At 43.5% G+C, this 23274-nt stretch overlaps 1 protein-coding gene across 1 annotated transcript in view; it reads right to left on the minus strand.

Moving 5' to 3' along the window:
* Positions 1 to 23274, minus strand: part of ralgapa2 (Ral GTPase activating protein catalytic subunit alpha 2) — a 184104-nt gene that overhangs the window by 58664 nt on the left and 102166 nt on the right. The window contains exons 25-34 of the mRNA XM_083634146.1: positions 21225 to 21353; positions 20529 to 20657; positions 19850 to 19908; positions 19407 to 19515; positions 14577 to 14687; positions 14292 to 14360; positions 12153 to 12293; positions 4480 to 4657; positions 1715 to 2004; positions 566 to 1119 (exon numbers count right to left, since the gene is read on the minus strand). Of these exons, the coding sequence (XP_083490272.1) occupies positions 566 to 1119; positions 1715 to 2004; positions 4480 to 4657; positions 12153 to 12293; positions 14292 to 14360; positions 14577 to 14687; positions 19407 to 19515; positions 19850 to 19908; positions 20529 to 20657; positions 21225 to 21353 (1769 nt within the window). The remainder of the gene's footprint in view (positions 1 to 565; positions 1120 to 1714; positions 2005 to 4479; positions 4658 to 12152; positions 12294 to 14291; positions 14361 to 14576; positions 14688 to 19406; positions 19516 to 19849; positions 19909 to 20528; positions 20658 to 21224; positions 21354 to 23274) is intronic.

Genomic DNA, 23274 nt, shown 5'->3' on the forward strand with positions numbered 1-23274 from the left:
AGATAACTCTAGTCTGATGGTAGATAACTCTAGTCTGATGTATTACCTGATGGTACATAACTCTAGTCTGATGTATTACCTGATGGCACATAACTCTACCTGATGGGACATAACTCTAGTCTGACGTATTACCTGATGGTACATAACTCTAGCTGATGTATTACCTGATGGTACATAACTCTACCTGATGGTACATAACTCTACCTGATGGTACATAACTCTAGTCTGACGTATTACCTGATGGTACATAACTCTAGCTGATGTATTACCTGATGGTACATAACTCTACCTGATGGTACATAACTCTACCTGATGGTACATAACTCTAGTCTGACGTATTACCTGATGGTACATAACTCTAGTCTGACGTATTACCTGATGGTACATAACTCTAGCTGATGTATTGCCTGATGGTACATAACTCTACATGATGGTACATAACTCTAGTCTGATGTATTACCTGATGGTACATAACTCTAGCTGATGTATTACCTGATGGTACATAACTCTACCTGATGGTACATAACTCTACCTGATGGTACATAACTCTAGTCTGACGTATTACCTGCGGTCCCAGGAGTTCATCCCGAGGTCATTAAGCAGCAGCCGGCAGAAGTAGAAGGGGGCTTTGGGCTCCTGGTGGGTGGGCTCCCTTTGGCAGGCGGCCCGGACGCTCACGTCAGCGTCCCACCTCCTCACCTGCTCCTCCTCCTGCTGCATCTGATGGAGGATGGCCTCCAGGATGGCTCCCTCCTGCTCCAGGTTCATGCCGCAGGGCGAGGGGGCCGGCTGGTTGAGCCTGAGCTGGGGCTGGGGCAGGCACTCCGGGCTGCTCTGCCCCAAATCCTCCAGCAGCCGGTCCAGAACATCCAGCACCTCCTCCTCCTCGCAGCAGCCAGAGAGGGAGTCTGAGACCGAGCAGCGCTGGTCAGAGGCCTTTGTTGAGGAGGCGGGCTGCTTTCGGCTGTGAGTGACGGTACTGCTGGTGGTGGCGGTGGTGGAAAGAGGGCGGTCGACGCCATTAAACACCCCAACACCATCATCTTCCTGGGTGGTGTGGTAGAGGATGGAGCCGTCCCACGAGTACTTGCCCGAGATGTCGCGGACAATGACGCGCACCTGCGAGTAGAGATTAAACTGCATGAAAATTCATCTGAGTATACTAACCAAAATTATCTGTATGTCATCAGAGGTATTGTTCAAATGTGCTGACATTTTTCAAAAAGTACTGATACACTCACTGAAATAATTTCACCAAGTTTTATATAGAAAACTCCAGAGACTGTTGCTAACTTTGGTTAATGATGGACAGTATTTACAGCAGGAGTTCCCAATAGGTAGATCGTGATCTACCGGTAGACCTCGGGCCAACAATAAGTAGTTCGCCAAAGAAATCCAAAATGTATTTTTTTTATGTATGAACTATATCCAACTCATGTATAGCTAACTCAGTATACATTATTCAATCATGTTAAATAAATAATATAATACTGTTAAAATGTGCTAAATATGGAAAAGATAGCTCATGACTAGTTTAATGTTTTTGTAAGTAGCTCTCATTCTAAAAAAGTTTGGGCAGCCCTGATTTACAGTGTTTTTCAAAGCGCTGTAATCAAACACTGTTTTAATGATCATTAGAATTTCAAATGGTAATACTAACCGTCAGGAATGTTATCACGGTTTATCATTAAACTGTTAATCATTTCATGCCTACCTGGGAGGAGGGGTGCGGGGGCTGTCCCACGGCGGGGGCCTCGGCGGGGACCTGGAGGAAAGACACCAGCGTGCTGTCGTTGAAGACGAACAGCTGCAGGTTGGGGCTCTTGAAGACCTCGGAGGACAGCTCCACAGACTCCACGTACGGGTTGTCATGGTTTTCGCTCACCAGGCTGTGGAGGAGGGCGGCGCTGCCACTCAGCGGATGGTGGCCCAGGTGGTTGACGAGGTGCGTCATGACCATCCGTGCCGTTAAGGGGATCAGCTCCATGTTACGACGTCTCTTTTCTGGAGGAAGAGGAGGGGGCGGGGGGAGAAAAATACTGACCATACTGACTGAGAGAATCTTAAAGGGATATGCCACTTTTTCGGGAGTTTAGCTCATTTGCCATATCCCCCCCACATATCCAAGCAAGGTACACCATGCCTTTACCATCACCGTCTGAGCAGTATACAGTGAGCTACAGTCGTGAAGTTAGTAAGTATCGCCTTAGAACGGAGGCCAATGGTACACCCGTTCAAAATAACCAAAAACACAGATCTAATAGCGCCAAAATACATGTTGTGCTTCGGGTACTTGGAAAAAAGTGAAAAGCGAGCACACTCCCAAAAATTATGCAACTTCGGTGCAGGGCACATGTAATATCCAGTCACAACAGAAAAGTCAGCACACAACGTGACGAGCTGTTGGTTCCTAAAACTTCCTCGGACCGTGATTTTAATATTGTTTGCAACCACTTTTTCTCCTGTTTCGCAGGACATTAAAACATTTATTTTGAGCCATTGGCACATTCTGCAGAGCGACCCTCTAGTGGGCCATGCCTTCACCAAGCCTCCTCTGTTTGCCCTTAAACGGGCTAGACATAAGAGACATGGTAGTCAGAGCTGACTGCTATACCCCCCCGGTACATTTCTTGTCCAATATACCGAGCGGTAATTTTCCTTGTTTAAATTGCATTCACTGTAATGCCATGATCAGAGGTGATTCCTGCTTTCATCCCCACTCTGGGAAGAAATATTATATTAAAAGTAGAATTACATGTAAAACCAAATTTGTTGTATATTTATTAGAGTGCCCGTGTGGCCTGTTCTACATAGGTAAGACCACCAGAGAACTCAAGACCCGACAACAAGTACAAGAAGTATTTTGGCGCTATTAAATCTGTGTTTTTGGTTATTTTGAACGGGTGTACCATTGGCCTCCATTCTAAGGTGATACTTACTAACTTCCCGACTGTAGCTCAGTGTATACTGCTCGGACAGTGACGGTAAATGCACGGTGTAGCTTGGTTATGTGGGGGGATATGGCAAATGACCCTAACCCTAAACTCCTGAAAAAGTGGCGTTTTCCTTTAAAGGGAATATGAGAAACTGTAAAATGTAATCTACAGTATGATACAGGTTTCTGATGCGGTCAGAATAAAGCTTGGTGTGTATGGGGTTATCTTTTGACAACCATATTTCAAAAGCCCAACATTCATGTGTAGACATGCTGTTGCCCTTTCTATGCAAAGCCGAATCTCATTTATGATCACTATAGGACTATCACTATAGGACTAGTTTATCCATTTCTCACAATGGCCTGGCCAGCACACCTCTAAGTAGGTAGCATCTAATGATGAGACAACTTTGAAAAGCCCATTGAGTCGTCTTACAATGGGCGAACGGCGAGACTGGCCGAGCGCCAATGAGAAGCACCACCATCTTTACAGGCCGCTGGATAGGACGCTACTTAGCCAGACACATTGATGTCAATGTGCAGGTTTTTACTCCCAACTTGAAAAGCTTTATTCTGCAGTGATGCGGGAAAAACAAGAAGACACTCCTGCATTGTGACACTGCTATCAATACCATCATCCGCCATCAAAGTGGAGAAAGCTCTTTGGAAAGCAGGCCATGCTGCATTAGAGATGTGCTGCTCCTTTGATGTGACTTGATCAATATGAGACAGTGTGTGTGTGTGTGTGTGTGTGTGTGTGTGTGTGTGTGTGTGTCGGGGGGGATGCATATAACCAGGTCGGCATTCTTTGTTTTGCCCTTTTGATGATGTTCTGTTGTCTCTACCAAGGCTCTGTGCAGCTGTGCACCAAGAAGGTGAGAAGTTTTCAGGCAAAAGCTACTGCAAAAAAATCTTCATTGTTGCAGTGGACATTTGCACTGTGTATTTGGGCTCAAAGGACTTCTCTGAAGTTGAGGACATGCAGGGGGAGAGGAATACAATGCCTAATGGAATCACAAGGTCACAAAAAAAAAACATTTTTATCTAAACCCCGTAATGGCTCCTCTCTCTGGGGCTGAGCACTAATGTGAACATTCCATTCCCTGTGATGGTTGATTTCCTCTTCATACTTTTAATAAGATATTGACATTTAATGGAGAGGCTCCAAATGGATGGACTACGGTACTTAGAGGTTACATTTCCCTGCAATCTCTTTTGGATTTTCGGATATACTATATGTCTCTGTGGTCTGTGAGAGGTCCAGAGTGGTGCTAAAATGGGGTAGCGTGTGAATGGGTGACCAGGGATTGCAATTTAGGGATAAGCTATGAGGGTGACAGCTGATATTAACCATCAACTGCCATTATCACTCTCTTGTGCACATGTAACCGCGCATACAGACACATGCACATACACCCCTCCCCCCACCTCCAATCAATCTTGCTCCATCGGTCATCTGCCAGCCTGGTGGACTCTCCTACGTAGCAGGTAGTAAATGGGCATCAGGATGTGAATGCAGAGACGCCATGGTCAGGTGTCCTTACCCTCTGCTACGGTGAGAAGGTTGCCAAAGTCGGTGGCGGCAGTCTGGGAGGTCAGGGGCTCACAGCTCTTGACCTGACCCAACATGAGGTCATAGTCGGTGGACAGGTCCGACAGGCTGAGGAGGTAGTGGCTCTGTTGGGTGTGCAGGTTGGAGCCAGACACACAACAGTGCAGCACCTGAGAGGGGAGAAAAATTGGGAGGAGGGGTTTGACTTACAGCAATTATGTGCTGATTAAGGGGCCGTGTCCACAGAAAGCATTTTCTTGAGCTGCCAACGCCTTTCTGCAATTCATTTTCTATGGTGAAGATGCGCGAGGGGCTCTCTCTTCACAGCAAAGCGCCTGGTGTTTCAGCGCTCTAAGCGCCTCAGTGGCTAGTGTTTTTTGGCGGATCTCTCTGGGCGCCTCAAGTAGAATATGGTTACACTTTTGGAGAAGAGCGCTGCTCATCGATGTCACTTTTTTCGACCGACCAATCAAAATCGAGTAAGAGGCGGAACTAAAGAGATCAACAAACATGGGGGAGGAGAGGCTGATTGAGTGATTGAGTGGGTGAGAATTATTAATTGCATTATCTTGTTGACGTCAGCTTGCTATTTAGCTTGTTATGCTAGCTAGCTAACGTTAGCTACTAACTGGAGCTGACGTTAGCCAACTGTCAGCTCCGTGTGCTGTGTGTCTGTGCGCTTTGGAAGCGCTCTGGGCATTCATATTAATAAATGGAACAGGCTCGAGGACTCCAAAATTGGAGCGATTGGTCTCTATAGTCTTTTTGAAGATACGTTACATAGGGATTGGTCTTGTTTTTCTTAATGTTTTTTTTATATCTTGTTATCTATTTGTACCATAATTTTGTAATGAAAAAAGCTTTCTGTGGACACAGCACCTAATTGCCTCAGTGTGGCATTTCTACACTATAGCAATGACTGACAGATGCAGCAGTAAGGTGGCTAAACTTCAACTGCAACAGTGCTTCCCCTGAGCGGGCTGTTTTGGCTCGAGATGATCCAGGAGCATAGGGGGGGGGGGGGGGGGGTCCATTTATATCATAAGCCAGTGGAGGAAGGGGGGAGAGAGGAGGGGGTCTTCATAGCCACTAATCCATTTCTCCTGTGATGTGTGAGTGTATCGATCTGCATAACAGATGGCAGAGCATCCGTTGGCAGCGCTAGATAAGGCGCGCTGGGGCAGTTGATTACAGCCATTGGACAGGTTTACACTGTTTGATTTAATTAAGACTTTATCCTTGTGCTCAGCTCCCACCGCAAACATGCACACTCAACCCCCCCCCCCCCCCCCCCCCCCCCACACACACACACACACACCTGTATACCGTACAATCTGCTTTTGGAGGTAAGGTATGCAACTATGCATGGCAAGTTGCATGCAAGGGGGCAGAGCATATGCCTAGTGTGTGTATGCATATGTGGGGGCCTCTCATTCAGAGCCGAGGCAACTTGGTTAAAGAAGCCATGCAAAGGCTAATCCCATTCAATACACACATACGCTCACACTTGGCTAAGAGGCAGGCTGGCCCTGTCAGCTGAAACAGTATTGTGTGGGGCAATGCAGACAGTATGTGTGGATGCTTCTCCCAAGCAGACCTCTGGGTGCATGGGGGAGGGATTACAGCTGCCACACCAAAGCCCCAAAGAGCCTCCTCTGTGGAGAGGTGCAGAGAGGTGGAGAGATGGAGCGGGAGGGGAAAAACCCTCAGCTGTGCTTGACAACTAAGTGGCTGCACTTCGCATAGCAACAGTTCCTGGAAGGTAATACACTGTGGAACAAACATGCTGCAGTTACAGGGGCAAATATGGATAGATGGGTGCGCTTCTGCACACGCATACATCAAATAATAAAGAGAAACGCAAATAGATACACACACAGGCGTGTACACACAATTGCAAATGCACATTCTCTAAGACACACACACATGCGCACGCACGCAAGCACGCACGCACGCACGCACACACACACACACACACAGAGTGGAGGTGCAGCTGGCTGCTGAGGCAGGCAGGGAGGGAGAGCAGATGGAGAAGCTTGAGTAGAGCCAATGAGGTCCAGTGCAATGCTGCTTTTTACAGTAAGCTGCCTCATGCTGTTAGTCACCAAACAGGCAGAACACACAAGTTCTGCCAATGCCAACATCCAGGCGTGACAACTTTATTCACGAGTTTGTGCTTGGACTGTACATAATCTGGTATTTATTTTTCTTCTTCTTTTTAACGTGACGCTGAAAGTAATCAAAGATGAAGCATGCAAACCAAACAGACAATACATCTTCTGTGACGTGATGGCATAAATGTGCAATGTTTTCTGTTAGAGAAGCTATTTTCTGCTTGGCATGGGGAAAAGATAGCAGCTAGCCTATGTATGTGGAAGTGTGTGTTTTTCTGGCTTGGTACTGCGCTGATACTGTCACACCTTGTAACGCCTTGCATAATATATTACTTCCAATTAAAACCAGAGGGGTCATGTCTTTTGTGTGCTGTTAGACAACCAATCACACCTAATTGTCTTTTCTTTCATAGCAGCTGCAGTCGCTCTCATATTAAGACATATTCCATTCAAATCTCTGGGACAAGCGTTTATAGCCTGAGCTTATCAAGTGGACAAAGGGTTCTGTTTGAATAATTTGACCATTTCTTATCAGGGGTGACATCCTTACAAAGGTTTGCCGTTGACCGCATCTGCCCAGATAGGCGGGACTGAATAATACCTCATTCGTTTGTGGCTGAACTCGGCCTTCATCCTCTGGGTCAGACCATAAAATAAGGGGTTAGAGCAACAAATACAGAGAAATAGATTGAAAACGTTTGAGTGTTGCCCGTTTCAAATGAATGTAATACGCGCTCTAACAGCACAGATTCCGAGGGATGCGTGTATTATGATAAATACCAACCACATGCGTCAGCTAGCCAGGTATCTGCCAGTGCCAGTGTGACGTTAAATGAGGCATATTCATGGGGTCACGGGTGGAGGTGAGACTAATTATTGTGACAAGCTCTCAGCCATTGTAGTGGGGCAGGGGGGGTGTGGGGGGGGTGTCAAAGCTGAGGCGGTTGTGTCTGCCGGCCTCGGCCAGCTATGTTTTAGAAGCTACTGTAAATCAACCACTGGTCAAAAATAAATAAATCAATAAATAAAAATGTCCCACCTTCTGGGATGCAAAAGTGAGCATTAAAGGTGCTGTAAGCCAGTGGTTCTCAAACCTTTTTTGGCTTCAGTACCCAATTTCCTTGATTTCTGAATCCAAGTACCGTACCCCCTTTACCCGACTACAACATTTTACTTAGAAAAACAGCAAGAGAAAACCATAGCATATGATGCAATGAATGAAACATTGCAAAACATATATATATGTGTATATATATATATATAAGTACTAATAGAATGTGTACTTTCTCTGTCTAAAAGAGTTAGTTTGTAGAGTTAGTATTTATGTAAGCATTAGCAGTTGAATACAGCATGGTTTTAGCGTCAGAAAAAATATTCAGAGATAAACGGCTTTTTGTGAAATTGGATAGAACAGTCACTTTAACCATTCATTTTTGGCTCTCTCTCTCTCCCTCCCCCTCTCGCTCTCTCTCTCTCTCTCCCTCCCTCTCGCTCTCCCTCCCTCTCTCTCTCTCTCTCTCTCTCTCTCTCTCTCTCCCTCCCTCAACTCCTCCCTCCGTGGGCGTTCTTCTTGGCTGCAGCGCCGTGTAACAAGCACTTTCCTACCTGTGCAAATTCACTTTCTCATACTCTCGACCTCTCAAATAAATTTCTGAATAGAAATTAAATTACTCTAAATTAGAGCGAAAAAGAAACAAAAAAGAATGGGTTGAAAATCCCATTCTAAAAGCCTTTTATGGCTGTTTCCAATTTGGTGCTATTTTGCAAGGCAAAATGGCCTGCTGCTTGTCACCAGCCTCACTGCCCCGCTGCCGCTGTGCCTGGCTGTGCCTGTCTGCGTGGCCGCTCCCCGAGGAAGCCCGGCTGGACTCGCCCGCCTCCCGGAGCCCTGGCCGAGAGCTCCGATGAAGCCCCTGCGACTCTGGTCATATTTACGCTGCGTGCCTCAAAGTGTGCTCCATCCGCAATCCACGATGCAAGTTTGCAATCCCGCACCGCCAGCAATCAACGCGAAAACGAAAGCGCCTCCGCCAATCCATTTTCATGAGAATGGAAATGGATCACACTGCTTTTTGCTTGCCTTCCTACTTCCTTGTCGCCACTTAGTGGGTCGGTGGAATGGGTTGTACACGTTGTACACGTCCAATACTTATATAAGATATGTAAAAGGGTTAGATGCACAACCCCCCGTTAAAAAAAAAAAATCGATGCCAAAAACGTGTTTACACGTTGTTGGCAGTCAACAGCTGGATTCTGAAAACGTGTTTACACGTTGTTGGCAGTGAATGTGTTAATTGCCAACAACGAGTTGAGTCGTCAAACACAATCCAGCTGTTCACTGCCACCGACGAGTTGAGTCGTCAAAAAAAAAAAAAATTTTTTTTTGACGGTGCTACGTGGATCAATGCCCCCCGCGTCTCCTATGGAGATATTGGAAGTATTGAATGTGTATAATCTATTTTACCGACCAGCTAGGTGGCGACGGTCCTCTCCCGACAGATATAAAGTCAACCAAAAGCAGCCGCCTCCCGCGGCTGCTTCCTCCAAGGAAGGAAATCAAGGAAATGGCTTGGCGATTTTACAGTCAGAAACGAACGAGCCTCATTCTCATACTGTAGGCGGGGACGGTTTCGCGCTGCTGCGGTGGGGGTTTCCTGAAATGGACTGTGTGGCTACTGTCCATGGTGGGCAGCATAAAGCCTAGAGTCGCACGGGGCTTCATCGGGGCTCTCAAACCCAAGAGACGAGTGAGACCTACAGTATCCACACTCGCTGCCAGGGAGGCAGGCTGCTCAAACTCCCTGCCAGGCTCCCAGCAGCAGAGCACTCACTTGTGACAAACGCAGGCTGAAAGCCACTAGACACGCCCACGGAGGGAGGAGTTGAAGGAGAGGGCGTTCGGAACTATATTGTTTGGATGTCTGATCTCTCACTGATGCCAAAAATAAATGGTTAAAGTGACTGTTCTGCGTGTTTGATTGAATTTCACAAAACTGCGATTATCTCAGCTTCCTGTCTCACACGCTAAAACCATGCTGTACTCAACGGCTAATATCTACATAACTACTAACTCTACAAACTAACTCTTTTAGACAGAGAAAGCACACATTCTATTAGTACTTTTGTGAACTTTGTGTTGACAAACTCCAAGCAGAAAAGAATCCTCGGCTCTTGTAAAATGAGCCAGAATCCTCAAAAAAACGGCTTGGCAAAAGCTACCTACAGCAAAAAAAAAACGGCTGGCAGTCAATGTGTTAAGAAAGAACATGAGGTAATTACACGACATACATGGACTATCATATCCCATATCCCCCACAAAGAACATCAAAACACAACAAAACAAAACAAGAAAACTGCATAAGATACACAATAATCCAAGAACAAACAAGACTATTGGACAAACAACCAAACAAAAACAATGCATTCAAAGTAAATACATAGATCTTGCCCTGTTGGCAGCTAGGAAATGCATAGCTTTAAATTGGAAAGCATCCAATCCCCCAGCTGTAGTTCACTGGTGGAATGAACTCTCAAGCTACCTTACATTGGATAACATTTACTACAAGAGCAAAGGCAGATTCTTAGACATCCCCAAATTATGGCAACCACATACAGAGTTTGACTTTAAGAACTTTTTACCCCAGTGTCGTAGGCTTATCAGGATAGGAGCTAAATGCATTGTTTTTGTTTGGTTGTTTGTCCAATAATCTTGTTTGTTCTTGGATTATTGTGTATTTTATGCAGTTTTCTTGTTTTGTTTTGTTGTGTTTTGATGTTCTTTGTGGGGGATATGGGATATGATAGTCCATGTATGTCGTGTAAATACCTCATGTTCTTTCTTAAAGATAAAAAAAAAAAAAAAAAAAAAATCACTAGTCGTGAATGTGTTTTTATTATATTTATTATATAATTGTAATAAATATTTTTTATTTATGTTTATATATTTTATTTATTTATGTTTATATATATATATTAAACAAATTAAGAAATGGAGTGAAAGAGGTGCAATTAATGCCTTCCTGAGCAGATTTATTTTAACGTTTCATTTATTTTCAGGATTTATTCTTACATTTTCCATTTTCCCCTTTCTCTCAAGTACCCCCTGTAGTACCTCCACGTACCCCTAGGGGTAAGCATAGCAACTTGGGTACCTCTGCTGTAAGTGATTCTGGAGGAAGGATGGGGCAACATAGTTCCCAAGTAGTCAAATGCTGAGGCTTTGGGTTGGTGATCCGGTCCCGAACACCAACCCAAAGCATCAGTATTTGACTAGTCTGACTCGATGGAAGCAGGCTGCGGGTATAAACTCTGCCATTGGCTCCGACCATTTTAGCCCGAGCGAAGGGAAATCGTATTCCGCTCCATGCGTGTCCGCTCTCAAATGCCTCCACAGCCGTGAAACGACGACGACGCTAGCTAGCAAGCTAGTAACCAACATGTTGAAAATGGCAAGTTTTGACGAATATTTGGATTGTGCAATAAAGGAGGCCTGCTTGGTACTTTCAGTGGATGGTTGTAAAGATAACGGAGCATTTTTTCCCCGCTATACCAGAATGAGAATGAGTTGAGCCAGACTTTCTCCTGAAACGAAGTGTAGAGATAGTCTGGCAAGCGAGACTAGTATTTGACTCCTTGGGAATGAGAACCATGTTGACTCAATCCTCATTGTGGAGTTCTCTCTCCTGATTAAATGAAGTGGGATGAAGTAAACCTTCTGTTTACTGCAAAGTAGAGCCAGTGGGAGACCCATGTCCCTGAGCAAATACTCTATATCAGTAGGGCTGGGCAATATAATCGATACGGCAATATATCGCGATATTTTATTTCCCGATACTGTATCGATACTTGGACGCCAAGTATCGCGATATAATAATAATATTATTATTTTTTGCAGGCCATGCCATGCCAGGCCTCTGCATCTGGTGATGGCCACCCCTAATCGATACTGTACCGATATTTCCCATATCGATGCGTTCAGTAACACTCAACACTCAGTAGTTTTGACTAAATTTGTCCACTAACTTATCAGTATAAAGTGATGTACATATTATTACACTACCTGGTTGGTACACAGTGTGTTGTATCTTTAATTCTGTAGAATATCGCAATATATCGCAATATGTATCGCATCGCAATATATCGTGATACAATCGTATCGTGACCCAAGTATCGTGATACGTATCGTATCGTGAGATCCTTGCCAATACCCAGCCCTATATATCAGTGATTGCTGTCAGAATATCAGAATATAGATGTATTTAACACTTATTTTAACAAAAATATGTCACTTACAGCAGCTTTAAGTCCCACCAAACCTCCTCACAAAAACGCAACTCTTTCAGCCAGCGTCATTAGGTCCAAATAAACCATAGATCTTTTTAAACAGAATATTTCTGCAACACTAGGCCAAATATTGGAACTTTTCCATTAACACAAATTCACTGAAAGCAGACAGGAAATATTTCCCACCACAGTTCCAATCACATTTGTGGTACCCGGATATACAGTAGGAGCTGAGTGAGACCTCTCAGGTGCCAGTCGGGCTACCCACCCTGTAGATGTAGTCCAGCAGTGGGATCTTGTGGGCTGCAGGGTGTGGGTGCAGCACAGGCATGGTGATGGGCTCCAGCAGCAGACTGAGGGGCATGGCCATGCACCAGTCCAACAGGCACAGCAGCAGGGACACAATCAACTGAGGAGGAGCCAGACTTCCTTTAGTTTAACATACTCAGTTGGGGCAGCCAACAATGAGACACAGAAACAACAGTTTTCTATCCCCCCAAAAATTAAGGGGCTAGCTCGTAGCTGTTTGTGAAGCCAATGCGTAAGCGGAAGTAACTTAAACCTGTATTCTTTTGAATGGCCTGCAGCCACTGGCTGCAAATGAAGTCCAAATAGGTGGAAGTGAATGGGAAAATGCCTGTACTTCTCACTTGACTAGCGGTCGGAATACCCGTGCAGTGTTCGGCCATTAATCTGCGCAGGCTCAGCCATCGCAAATTCACACATTAATCGGCCCTAATAGAGCTCAACAGTGACCGCCCACTTTTTCTCAGCTCCCGTTCCATGAGAGAATTCCCCATTCATTTTCTCCACAGACATTTTGAAAAATCCTTATATAACGAGTTTCAAGCCTGGAACCAAGCCAACCAAGTGACCATGAAACATTTCACTTGAAGCAAAAACAGAAAATAATAAAAAGCATAAAAAAATTATACACACACACACACACACTTTGCATTCTTATTATAGTTCTGATACACGTTGGATCACACAATCATTGGCCATTTAGTCAGGCCTCACTCACAGAGTTGGCATGCCGCTTCTCCTCTTTCCCCAGAGGGTTTTCATAGTCAACTTCCCTGGCTGATTCCAACACCGCTCAGGTGTGCTCCTCCACTCAGGTGTGCTCCATCAGTAGCTAAAGAATGGAGGTCTCCATGGTGCTGAACTTGTGTTGACTCATTTTGGCCACTAATTAGCCATTCTTGCCTATTTAGTCGGCCCTAATTAACCTGATGCTGCCAAATGGTTTGTTTTCACAAAATGATTTGTCGTGTGATATGATCTCGCGCAAATCCAGCTGCCTTGCAAGGTTAGGCCCTAATTACCGAATTCAAAAACTCTGGCTCCATTAGGTCACCCGCAGGGGTGCTCTTTACACTTCCTGAAAGATTCAGCGTGATCGCACATAAAATGGCATAGCTGTGCCAATTTCTGCTCACTCACTCACTCACATTGACTTCACATTCTTATTATAGGATTTATGGCACCAGTAAATACTTCCCTAATGAGCTTATGGTCTGAATCGACTCTTCTTCAATACAGCAAGATGCTCATTTTGTAAATTATGGTCCCATTTAGAGTAAAACAGACGATGAAAAAGACTGTTTTGGGGGCGTGACTGACAGGTCGCCTGTCCAGTGATCGTGCAGCTCGCCACTCATCGACCAATAGCAGGTCGTGCTCGTCCCAATTCATGTCACTTCTGCCTCCAAATAACCAAGATGGCGACGGTGAAAATGCCAACCTCGAGGCTTGCTACTTTTAAAGGTAGACTTAAACAATGGCTGAAATCCAACCAGTCATGTGTCCACAGGTATTATGCTTTCTTCTCTTTCTTTTGTGTATTGCTACTATGTATTTTTATTTTTTGTAAGTGTAATTGCTGTTATGTATTTTAGAGTGTATTGCTGCTACTTATGTTTTACGTATTTTTGAGTGTACTGCTGCTACTTATGTTTTACGTTTTATGTTTTCTGTGTTTTATGTCTTTCGGGGACAATGGATGGAAATTAGCCTCGTGCTAAATCCGTCAATTTTTACACTTTTATTATGTTCTAGGTGATTGTATCTGCTCCATGGTTTCTGTGTTCATTGATTTTGCACTGTCCCGTCCAAATAAACAAAATAAATAAATTCAAAACAGTCCAAAAACCAATGGATGACGACACGGTAGCTACGTCCATATATTTATATGGTCTATGACAGAAATAGAGAGACTGTTCTAGTTGCATCGAAAAAGAAAGAACAAAATGGAGGCTGATAGATGAGAGCTGTAAAGGGCTAAGAAACATAAAAAGAGCCACTCCAGTGTAAACATTCCTCTGCAAATGCACCATTCCAACTTGACAGAGGAAGGTCCTTTAGATCTCAGCCATTTCATGCTCCCTCTATTTCCTCCAGGTACCTTTTTGTCTGCCTCCACCGTTGAGTGCTCTGCGCTTGGCAACAGAAAGGCTATGGTGGCAACAAAGATCTGTGTGGGGACAAAACAGGGAGACAGAAACTTGGATGGCACACTTTGTAAGGCGAGTCAGGGCCGTGTGCTGAAATGAGTTGTTTGTGTGAAGTAAATCATATTACTGTCATCCAAAAGCTACAGTGGCTTAATCGCAATTTCTCTTCTTGCTTACAATGTGCACGGTTCCATAATGGCTGGTTGTAATTTAATTGTTGTGTGTGTGTGTGCTACCTCGATGATCTTCTTGGGCAGAGTGGTCTCCAGCCTCTGGAGATGCTCCCAGTGGCAGATGAGCAGCTGAAACACGTCACAGGCTACCTGAGCCACTGCCTTGTTCCCAAACTACGCTCACACACACACACACACACACACACGCACGCTCACACACACACACACACACACACACACACACACACACACACACACACACACACACACACACACACACACACACACACACACACACACACACACACACACACACACACACACACACGAGAGTAGATCATGCAGAGGACTTGGCTCCATGAGGAAGCAGAATCAATGTAGACAAAGTAAAGCTTTTCAACTTGGCTTTTACTTCTGAACCTAGTAGTTTTTCTATTACGGTACACATGAATACTCTCAGGAAAGAGGAATATCTCTATTAGTATAATTAGAGAGCAGATTTCACGGCGTGGCGTGGTGCACTCATATTAGACTTTCATTCAAAAGCTACAGTGGCTTAATCACAATTTCTCTTCTTGCTTACAATGTGCATGGTTCCCTAATGGCTGGTTGTAATTTAATTGTGTGTGTAACTGCTAGTTGAGCAGGTGAGGCCGCGCAGCGGGCGAGGCCGGCCTGCAACCCCGCAAACATGCGAAACCTCGAGGGCAAACCAACGAGGTACGGTATGAATGAGTGATGAGGAGGAAGAGGAGAAGGAGGACGAGGACGAGGCATGGTAGGAATGAGCACTGCCAGTTCAGCGGGCATGGCGAGTGATGCTATAAAGGAGTGCACTCTCTGTTTCTAGTTTGTCTAATTCCACTGCCTGGGCATTGTTGCGTTGACCCTGTTGACTTACTGTGCATTCATACTGTGATCAAAATGATCAACAATTCACCAGAAGTCATTCATTCCCTATATAGTGGAATAGTGTGTGATTGATTGATTGATTTTATTTATGGATATAGAAGACACTAAAAAAGCATCCAAGGGATAACATGTAAAAGTGAGACACTGATTTCCAACATGGTCCATGGTCTTATAAAAACAGGACAGACAGTAACACATATCAAAAACAAGTCGCAAAATCCAAAGACAATAATAAACATAGCTAAAATAGCTAAAAAAACAAAAACGGAAAAACAAACAAAAAACGGAAACGGAAAACAAAAACAAAAAAACTGATTCCCCCTCCATTTTGTTTTTTTCCATTTAAAACCATTGAAAATGGGTTATAGTTGATTACCCTGACCTGGTCTACCGGTATTTATGTTTTTGTCTGTTTTTTTTTACAGTTTTAAATACTGAATCTTGGTGAAATTATCTCTGTCTTAACATGTTGGCACCAGAAAAGAAAATTTGAAAACATACAGAAATACCCATTGTAATAGGTGAGCACATCAACTATGTGTCATATATTTATTTAGGTAGAAATTCAATTTTTGATGCATTAATATTGTTTGGCCAGCGACTCCTTATATTTTTCTGTATGCGGCCCACAACCAACAAGGGCAAATTCGGCCCCAGACCATGTGCAGCGTGTGGCAACCACGGGGGCAGGCATCCCTGGGTTGTGGCTAGTTGGGGTACAGCCACGGATGGAGTGACGCCAACTCGTGGCAATTGTAATTCCATGTAATTTGTGTTACTTCTTATATAGTGTCATGACGAAAGAAAAGATACAACAGGCCAGGGTGAGATAAAGGATACATCCCCCCAATATTCAAGTAGCTATAATACAGTGTGTGTGTGTGTGTGTGTGTGTGTGTGTGTGTATATCCTGCTACAATGATGATCACAAGTACCCAATACATTAGATGCAGGGCGCATGATGTTGCCCCCATTCACTTCTATAGTAAACTTTCGTTGACTAATGAAGTTCATATCCAAAATATAACTTAAAATAAAGACTTTGTTTTTCAACCAACTCAATGATCATGGTGTTTAACACCTTACTCACTATAGAAAAGAGACTAAGGCCCAATCCCAATTGTTATTGTTACCCCTACCCCTTGTTTTTGAGTGTCCCTCATTTTGGCCTTTGCCCTTCAAAACAGAGCCACAAGGGGTAGGGATTGAAAACAATCACCTAGGAAATGGGACACCACTCATTACTTCATCATTAGTTGACTGGTTTGCTCAGGAGTAACTGGAAAAGATGATTCTGATATTATAGGCTAGCCTATATAGGTCAGGATAGTATAGCCTATTCAAATTGATTGAGTTGATGATTCTGACATTAGCCTATAGGCTAGCCTATATAGGTCAGGATAGTATAGCCTATTCAAATTGATTGAGTTGATATTGTAGCTACATAATATTCTGTTTTTTTACATTTGATTCTGGCGATTGGGTTGCTTCATAATCGGGACATTAAACTATTCCATGTGGTTTTCGCTGGGTCGGGTGTCCAAAAATAATCTATTTTGTAGCTCTATAGTCACGTTTCAGTGTTACAGCTTTTTACACGGATCTGCTGGCGGGCTGGCTGGCTGGTGCTTGAAGTGGGCGCCCATAATGTCTATGTTAAAATAGTCGCAAAATACCTAAGCAAAACTTACAAAAATAAATGAATGTCTTCCTTTAATGTCCATACAAAGGATCACTGGGTCGGAAGGTTGAAACACGCATTTCAGAACTCGATATTTGCAAAGATTGCTGTCCCTCTTCCACAAGGAGGAAACCAGTGCCCGCAGCCAATGCAATTGAAAACACAACCAAACATACCACAGTAACGTCTGCTAATTCATCAAGAAACAAATTCCACACAGCCAGAGCATCCTGAGTCCTTTGTATCGACATTAAACTCAGAAGTTGATTAATAATAAAACTAATTTCTGGCTGATTAATAGTGGTTTTATTTCAGCCCTTGGTGTTTAGCACTGTGGGTCGTGCTGCAGTCCGTGTGTGTGTGTGTGTGTGTGTGTGTGTGTGTGTGTGTGTGTGTGTGTGAGAGAGAGTGTGGAGGTGTGTGTGAGTCAGTGTGTGCTCATCGAAATGAAGGCAGCGTCTTAAGCGGGTGGGGTCAGCGTGTATTGAAACACACCACCCTTTCGGGAAACGAGAGTGAAAGTCATCCAGCGTCCCCACACAAGAAAAGCGTCCTTTCCGTTACAAATGACTGACTGATGTTGAAATAATCGCGTGTTGACCAGCGTGCTATCGCACGTGGTAAAAAGGTTTGGCCACCCCTGGCTTAACCTATACCTAAATTAATCAAGATCAATTGGGCTTAACCCACAGTGTTGCAATAAAAAACCTAACTGGAGCCCTTTGCAGTGTGCGAACTTAACGAAAAATAACAACAAATACACAGTGTTTGATAGAACTAGTGCGGTGCCCGTTCGTCCCCCCCCCCCTCGGGTCCCCAGCACACACCCATTAAGTGTGAAGTAGTTTGGACGAATGGTTCTCGAGATATGCAAAGGACGCACACACTCAGACAGACACACTCAACCCCCCCCCACCCCACACACACACTCTCTTTCTCTATACAGATGTACTCTTTTATTTTATTTTTATTTATTTATTTAAGATTCTGGTTGTTGTTTGGTATGATGTATGTCAATGGTGGCTGTGTGACATGTCAGCTAGGCCATAGCATTCTATAGCTGGAAATTATTGTTCACTAAATATTATGAGAGGTGAAATGACAGGGAGGTCTACAACTATAAGTAAGATGCGTAGTGATGTGAATTGAGACTAAACAATTACATTATTTGCCACTTTTCAAGAGCGGAGAATTAATTACATTTTTTTCCTTTATTGTAATTATTTTATTTCGCTTGTTGGATGTGATTCTGCCTAAATGCCTAAAACGTAAAAACGGTGGAGGGACATTGCTGGTTGGAGATGGGGAGGAAAAGTTTAACAATATATTGCCTGTGACAAAGTTGTGAAAGAGTCATTTTCCACAAGATTACCTCTTCAGGCACTGTGCAGATAATCAGCATAATTTTGTTTCCACTTCAAACCCAGCCTCCTTCTCTCCAGACACATTGGAAGAAAGACTTGAGCCACTGACAATTTTCTTTCAAATGTGGATTTTTTCAGTGATTTGAAATTCTTTGCGGAGAAATACAATTTCCCATTTCTTCCAGCTGAATGCCTCTCAACATGTAACAAGGGCAGACAATGTGGCAGTGCAGAAATGGCTAAACACAAAAAGGGGCCCTGAGAGTTCAGCACCTGCTTTTAGAAAAGGCACTCCCCCCCCAACCACCCCCTACCCTCTATTTTGGGGCTAGCCTGTGTGTGTCAAGTTGTGCAGGGGAGTGATTACTGCTCCATTAGAGGAGGGGGGGCTCGCTGGAGCAGGAAGCTGGGAGATGTAGCTGCTTAAATTGGCCCGCATCCACTGAGAACGAGCGGCCTGGAAATTACGCCAGCGCCCCGAAGCCTTTTCCAGTAAAAAAAAAAAAAAGTCTACCACTGGTTCTCTGCATCTCTTCAGTCGGCGAGGGGGAAGAGGGCTCTTCCTCTGAGCATGTTTCGCTTTCGCTCTCACTTCCTCGCCTACACTGAAATTGTTCTGCAGTCCTTTTATGTAATCAACTATCATTTTGGTTGTGCTAAACGCTATTGGGCTTGTGTGTATTTGTGAAACAAACAAAAAAAGGTAAAGTGGACAGTGTGAAATCCTAGGTTCCAATGTGTGTCCCCAGTGTGTTCAAAGATGGCCGTCAGTGCTTCATGCCCTTGCTTGGGGTGACAGTTGGGGTGTTCAGCACACGACTCACAAAAACAAAACAAAAAAGGTGCTGATGTATTTTGTAAAACAGTGTTTGCATATTTCAGCAGAGTTTTACCAGGAGAACAGCCACCAAGCTGAGACCCCAGAGGATCACTCACCTTCAGTGTTACTCCCAGCACGTTGATGGCATCTTTCACCTGCTGGTGGATCTTCTCCTGCATCAGCTCCTCACATACCCACAGACCCAGACTGCACACAGCTATGCACCTGATTGACAGGTTGAACACATCCTTGTATTTAAATCAATGGAAAATTACAGACAACATCTAATTGAAATACAGTACAAGAGTTAACGTACATCGATTAATAATTGTGATACTAACATGCTTTACAAGTATTTAATGATTAACAAATGATTTGTCAAATATAAATAAGTATTATGTGGGTTGCTATTGTAAAGTTGCAAGTGATGTTTTACAATGCTTAGTGAATGTTAGTGTTAGTAAGTTTGTAAAACATAAATTAAAAGTATCTGGACTGTGTATATAATATGTATCCATATGTATTCACACAAAAATGTCTAATACAGCCCACATCATACCTGGCTCCTTCACAGTGTTCATTTGTCGCCGTCGCCAGCAGGACATTGATCAGATAATCCTGAATGACAAAGACAACACACCTGATGTCATCGAGTCTAGTCCATCCACTTTATGTAAGGTCCAGTTTGTGACAACAGTTAATTGATAACATCAACTACAGACACTTCACACAATCGCTGCACCATAAAGGTACCTTTTTGTTCTACTTGGTATTATTAATGTAACTATTAATGTAACAAAGGTACAATTGATGCACTTTATAGGCTAATAACCGTACTGAGTGCAGTACCTACCTACTATACATGTTATAATAGAGTGCCAAAGTCACGCCCTCTTCCGGGTTCGGCATGGGACCGACGAGATTTCATTCCCCATTCAGTTTTCCATAGGGAAATGTATACGGTATGTATAGTTTTTGTTATGGGCCAAGTGAAATGTTCTATGGTATCTCCTGATTCTGAATACAGCTGAATTGATTGGATTGACCAAGTAAAACTCTTTTTATTTATAAGGATTTTACGAAACGTCTATGGAAGAATGAATCGGAATGAAATCCCTTAGGTCCCATTCCGAACCTGGAAGAGGGTGTGACTTTGGCACTCAATACAGGTAAAGGTACAGGTAAAATTTCCATGCGTTGTCAGTGTATTCCCAGTATGGCAGATGCGCACTATGCACCTTGATGTCCTCTGTGTCGACGGCGATGTCATCAGTGCCGGACGTGGTCCGCAGTAGTGGAATCTGGAGGTAGTGGTTAGGGAAACACACTAGGGAGCCCAGGACTGTCTGAGCCTCCATCCTGGGAGCCTGGCAGAGGACAAAAACAACATGATATCATTAACTCTCTAATGCTACATCAAAACAGCCCACTTCCAGGAAAACCATCAGCTCACTATCTAGGGAAATAGCATCAGTTGGATACAGCAAAACTAATTGTGTCTTTACTCATGATTCTGCTGAACAAATTTAATAGATTTTCTAATGCAGACATAGTTCCTTTAGTTTGGTGAATAGCTGGATTCAATGTCACAGGTCCCTTCTTTTGGCTGGCTATGGCTATCACTTGCAACATACCGTATGCTATCAAGAAATAGGTAAACTGGGTTATTATTTGTCCTTAAACAGTAGGTATCTTGAGCAAAACGTGACCCATTGAATAGAAGTACAAATTACATTTCTAAAACATTTTAGATATGCATAATTTTTTCATTAAAAGGGTTTAGCTTTTTTCAGAGCTTTTCCAGTCCTGTAAAACATAATTTTCCGATTCCGGCTTGACCCAGTTTCTCAATGACGGTAGGAGAGGCAACAGTAGATGTTCACTGCACTTGAGACAGAGAAATACATAGGAAAGTAAAGTGTGTGTGCATGTACCTCTGAGGAGCGCGAGCTGAGGATGCAGGCAGCAGCAGTGATGAAGTCTCCAACCAGCATGGTGAAGCCTGGCAGGCCGAGGAAAAAGAACCGCGGAGAGCAGGAGCGGATCATGGTGTTCAGAACCTCCTGGTGACACACACATGTACAGTACTGTATATTGAGAGCCAAAGTCCCTCCCCATCCGGTCGGGACCTGTGCCCACCGATGTCTGAAAAAATATGAATGGTGGTGAACGACGAGAGACGATACTTTTTTTTATCCCGCCATGAGGTCCACTACACATATGTTTGTCCATTTAAAAGATTACTTTGCAAGTCAGTCAGTTTGTATTAATAAAAAACACCAGACTCACAAGGTCAATCTCAAGAGGGGAATGTGTGGTTCCATTTAGAAGGAGCACTTTTAGTTGTTCAGCTTTCTCTGTCCGAGCCACACAGTACTGGAACAGTCTGCCTTTACATTTAAGGAGCTGCCCAACATTTGGAATATTTAAAAATACTTTAAAAAATTGGCTTAAAGAACACCAGAGTTGTACTCATTTCTAAATCCCCTGTGCACCACTGTCATCTATCTACTGTATGTGTGGACATTGCTCTCACTCTGTATATTTAATCCTACATTGTTTCTAACCCATTGCTTTGTTTTTAATCATAATTGCTATATTGTTGACTTGATATTGTTTTGTTTTTAATTTTAATTGTTTTATTGTTATACTGTGACCTGTTGACCATATTGTTAACTTGTCCAGGGACTACAGATTCAAATTAGCCTCTTGGCTAAATCTGACACATTTACACTGTAGTGTGAACTAAAGTGTGGATTGATGTGTATTGTCCCTGTCAAATAAATCTTAAATAAATAAATAAATAAATAAAGCCAAGAAAGTCGCGGTTTGTCATAAAACTGTTGCACTATGAGTTCTAAATCAGGAAGACTACACACAACCAGTTGCGTGACGTCTCTCCCACCAGGCCGTGTTGCTGTGACGTATATTGTGCGATATGAGAGATGTAGTTGATTGAGAGGTTTCATACAAAACTAAATGTTACGTTTCAGTTTCATGACAAACTGCGACTTTCTTGACATGCAAAGTTATCTTTTAAAGACAAGCTGAACCCAAGTGGCACGAGGGTCGGAGATGTATCAGACTGAAAACAAATCTTGCCTGATATGATGGAGGGTTGAGAGGCGGGCCATAGCGTGTCGATCAGTGTTCATTTTGGCAGCTATTTTAGATTTTGTCTTAAGCCCAATTTATGCTTTGTCTGTCGACACTTTTGAAACAGTCGCCGACAGAAATGAGGACTTGAGTCAACACTTTCAAGTGTCGGCGAGAGGTGTCTGCTACCTAGTGAAATTTCACGCACTTGACTTCCTTATTTTGGTTGAAATGAATGAACGTGTCCCCGCTATTTTTATCAGCCTGTCCTTGATGTATGACTTCATGAAAATCACAATGAACATTGTGACAAATTTCACGTCACCGTTGAACCGAGGTGAACGTTTACTGAAGTATAAATGCAACACCATGAGTGACACCAGTGTTTCCCCTACCATTCTACAGGCCTGGTGGGCCAGGCCAGAAAAAAAGTTGCATAAAAAAAGAAAAGAAAAAAAAGAATCTGCTTCCCCCAAAATTTCAATAAACCTTTATGGCATATTATTACAATACAACAATACTGTTGTTGACAGTAATAGACCAAATCACCGTGACGTCACCATGTAAACAAATTTACTTCCGGGTACCACTTGGGGAAGGCGGCAGGTTTAAATGTGCGTGTTGTCAAATAAATGCTGTCAAACCCTCTCGTTGTTTTCGGCCGACTACTTTCAATTTAAATGGTTAAACGGTTGGTAAACATGCTTGTCCGACGTATCTAGCCTTTCTTCTGTGTTTGTTTTATGTAGTGTTAGCTAGCTAATAACGTTTGTTTGTCTGTCAAACTCGCTGTTTTTTTACGTTACAGACAGAGTAACCTCGCGTCACCAGGCTCTTCTCGGCGAGAAAGAGCCTGGTACAGACAGAGCTACTGACGCCACGTCAATT

This window comes from Poromitra crassiceps, assembly GCF_964638095.1.
Source record: "Poromitra crassiceps genome assembly, chromosome: 3".
Taxonomy (NCBI): domain Eukaryota; kingdom Metazoa; phylum Chordata; class Actinopteri; order Beryciformes; family Melamphaidae; genus Poromitra; species Poromitra crassiceps.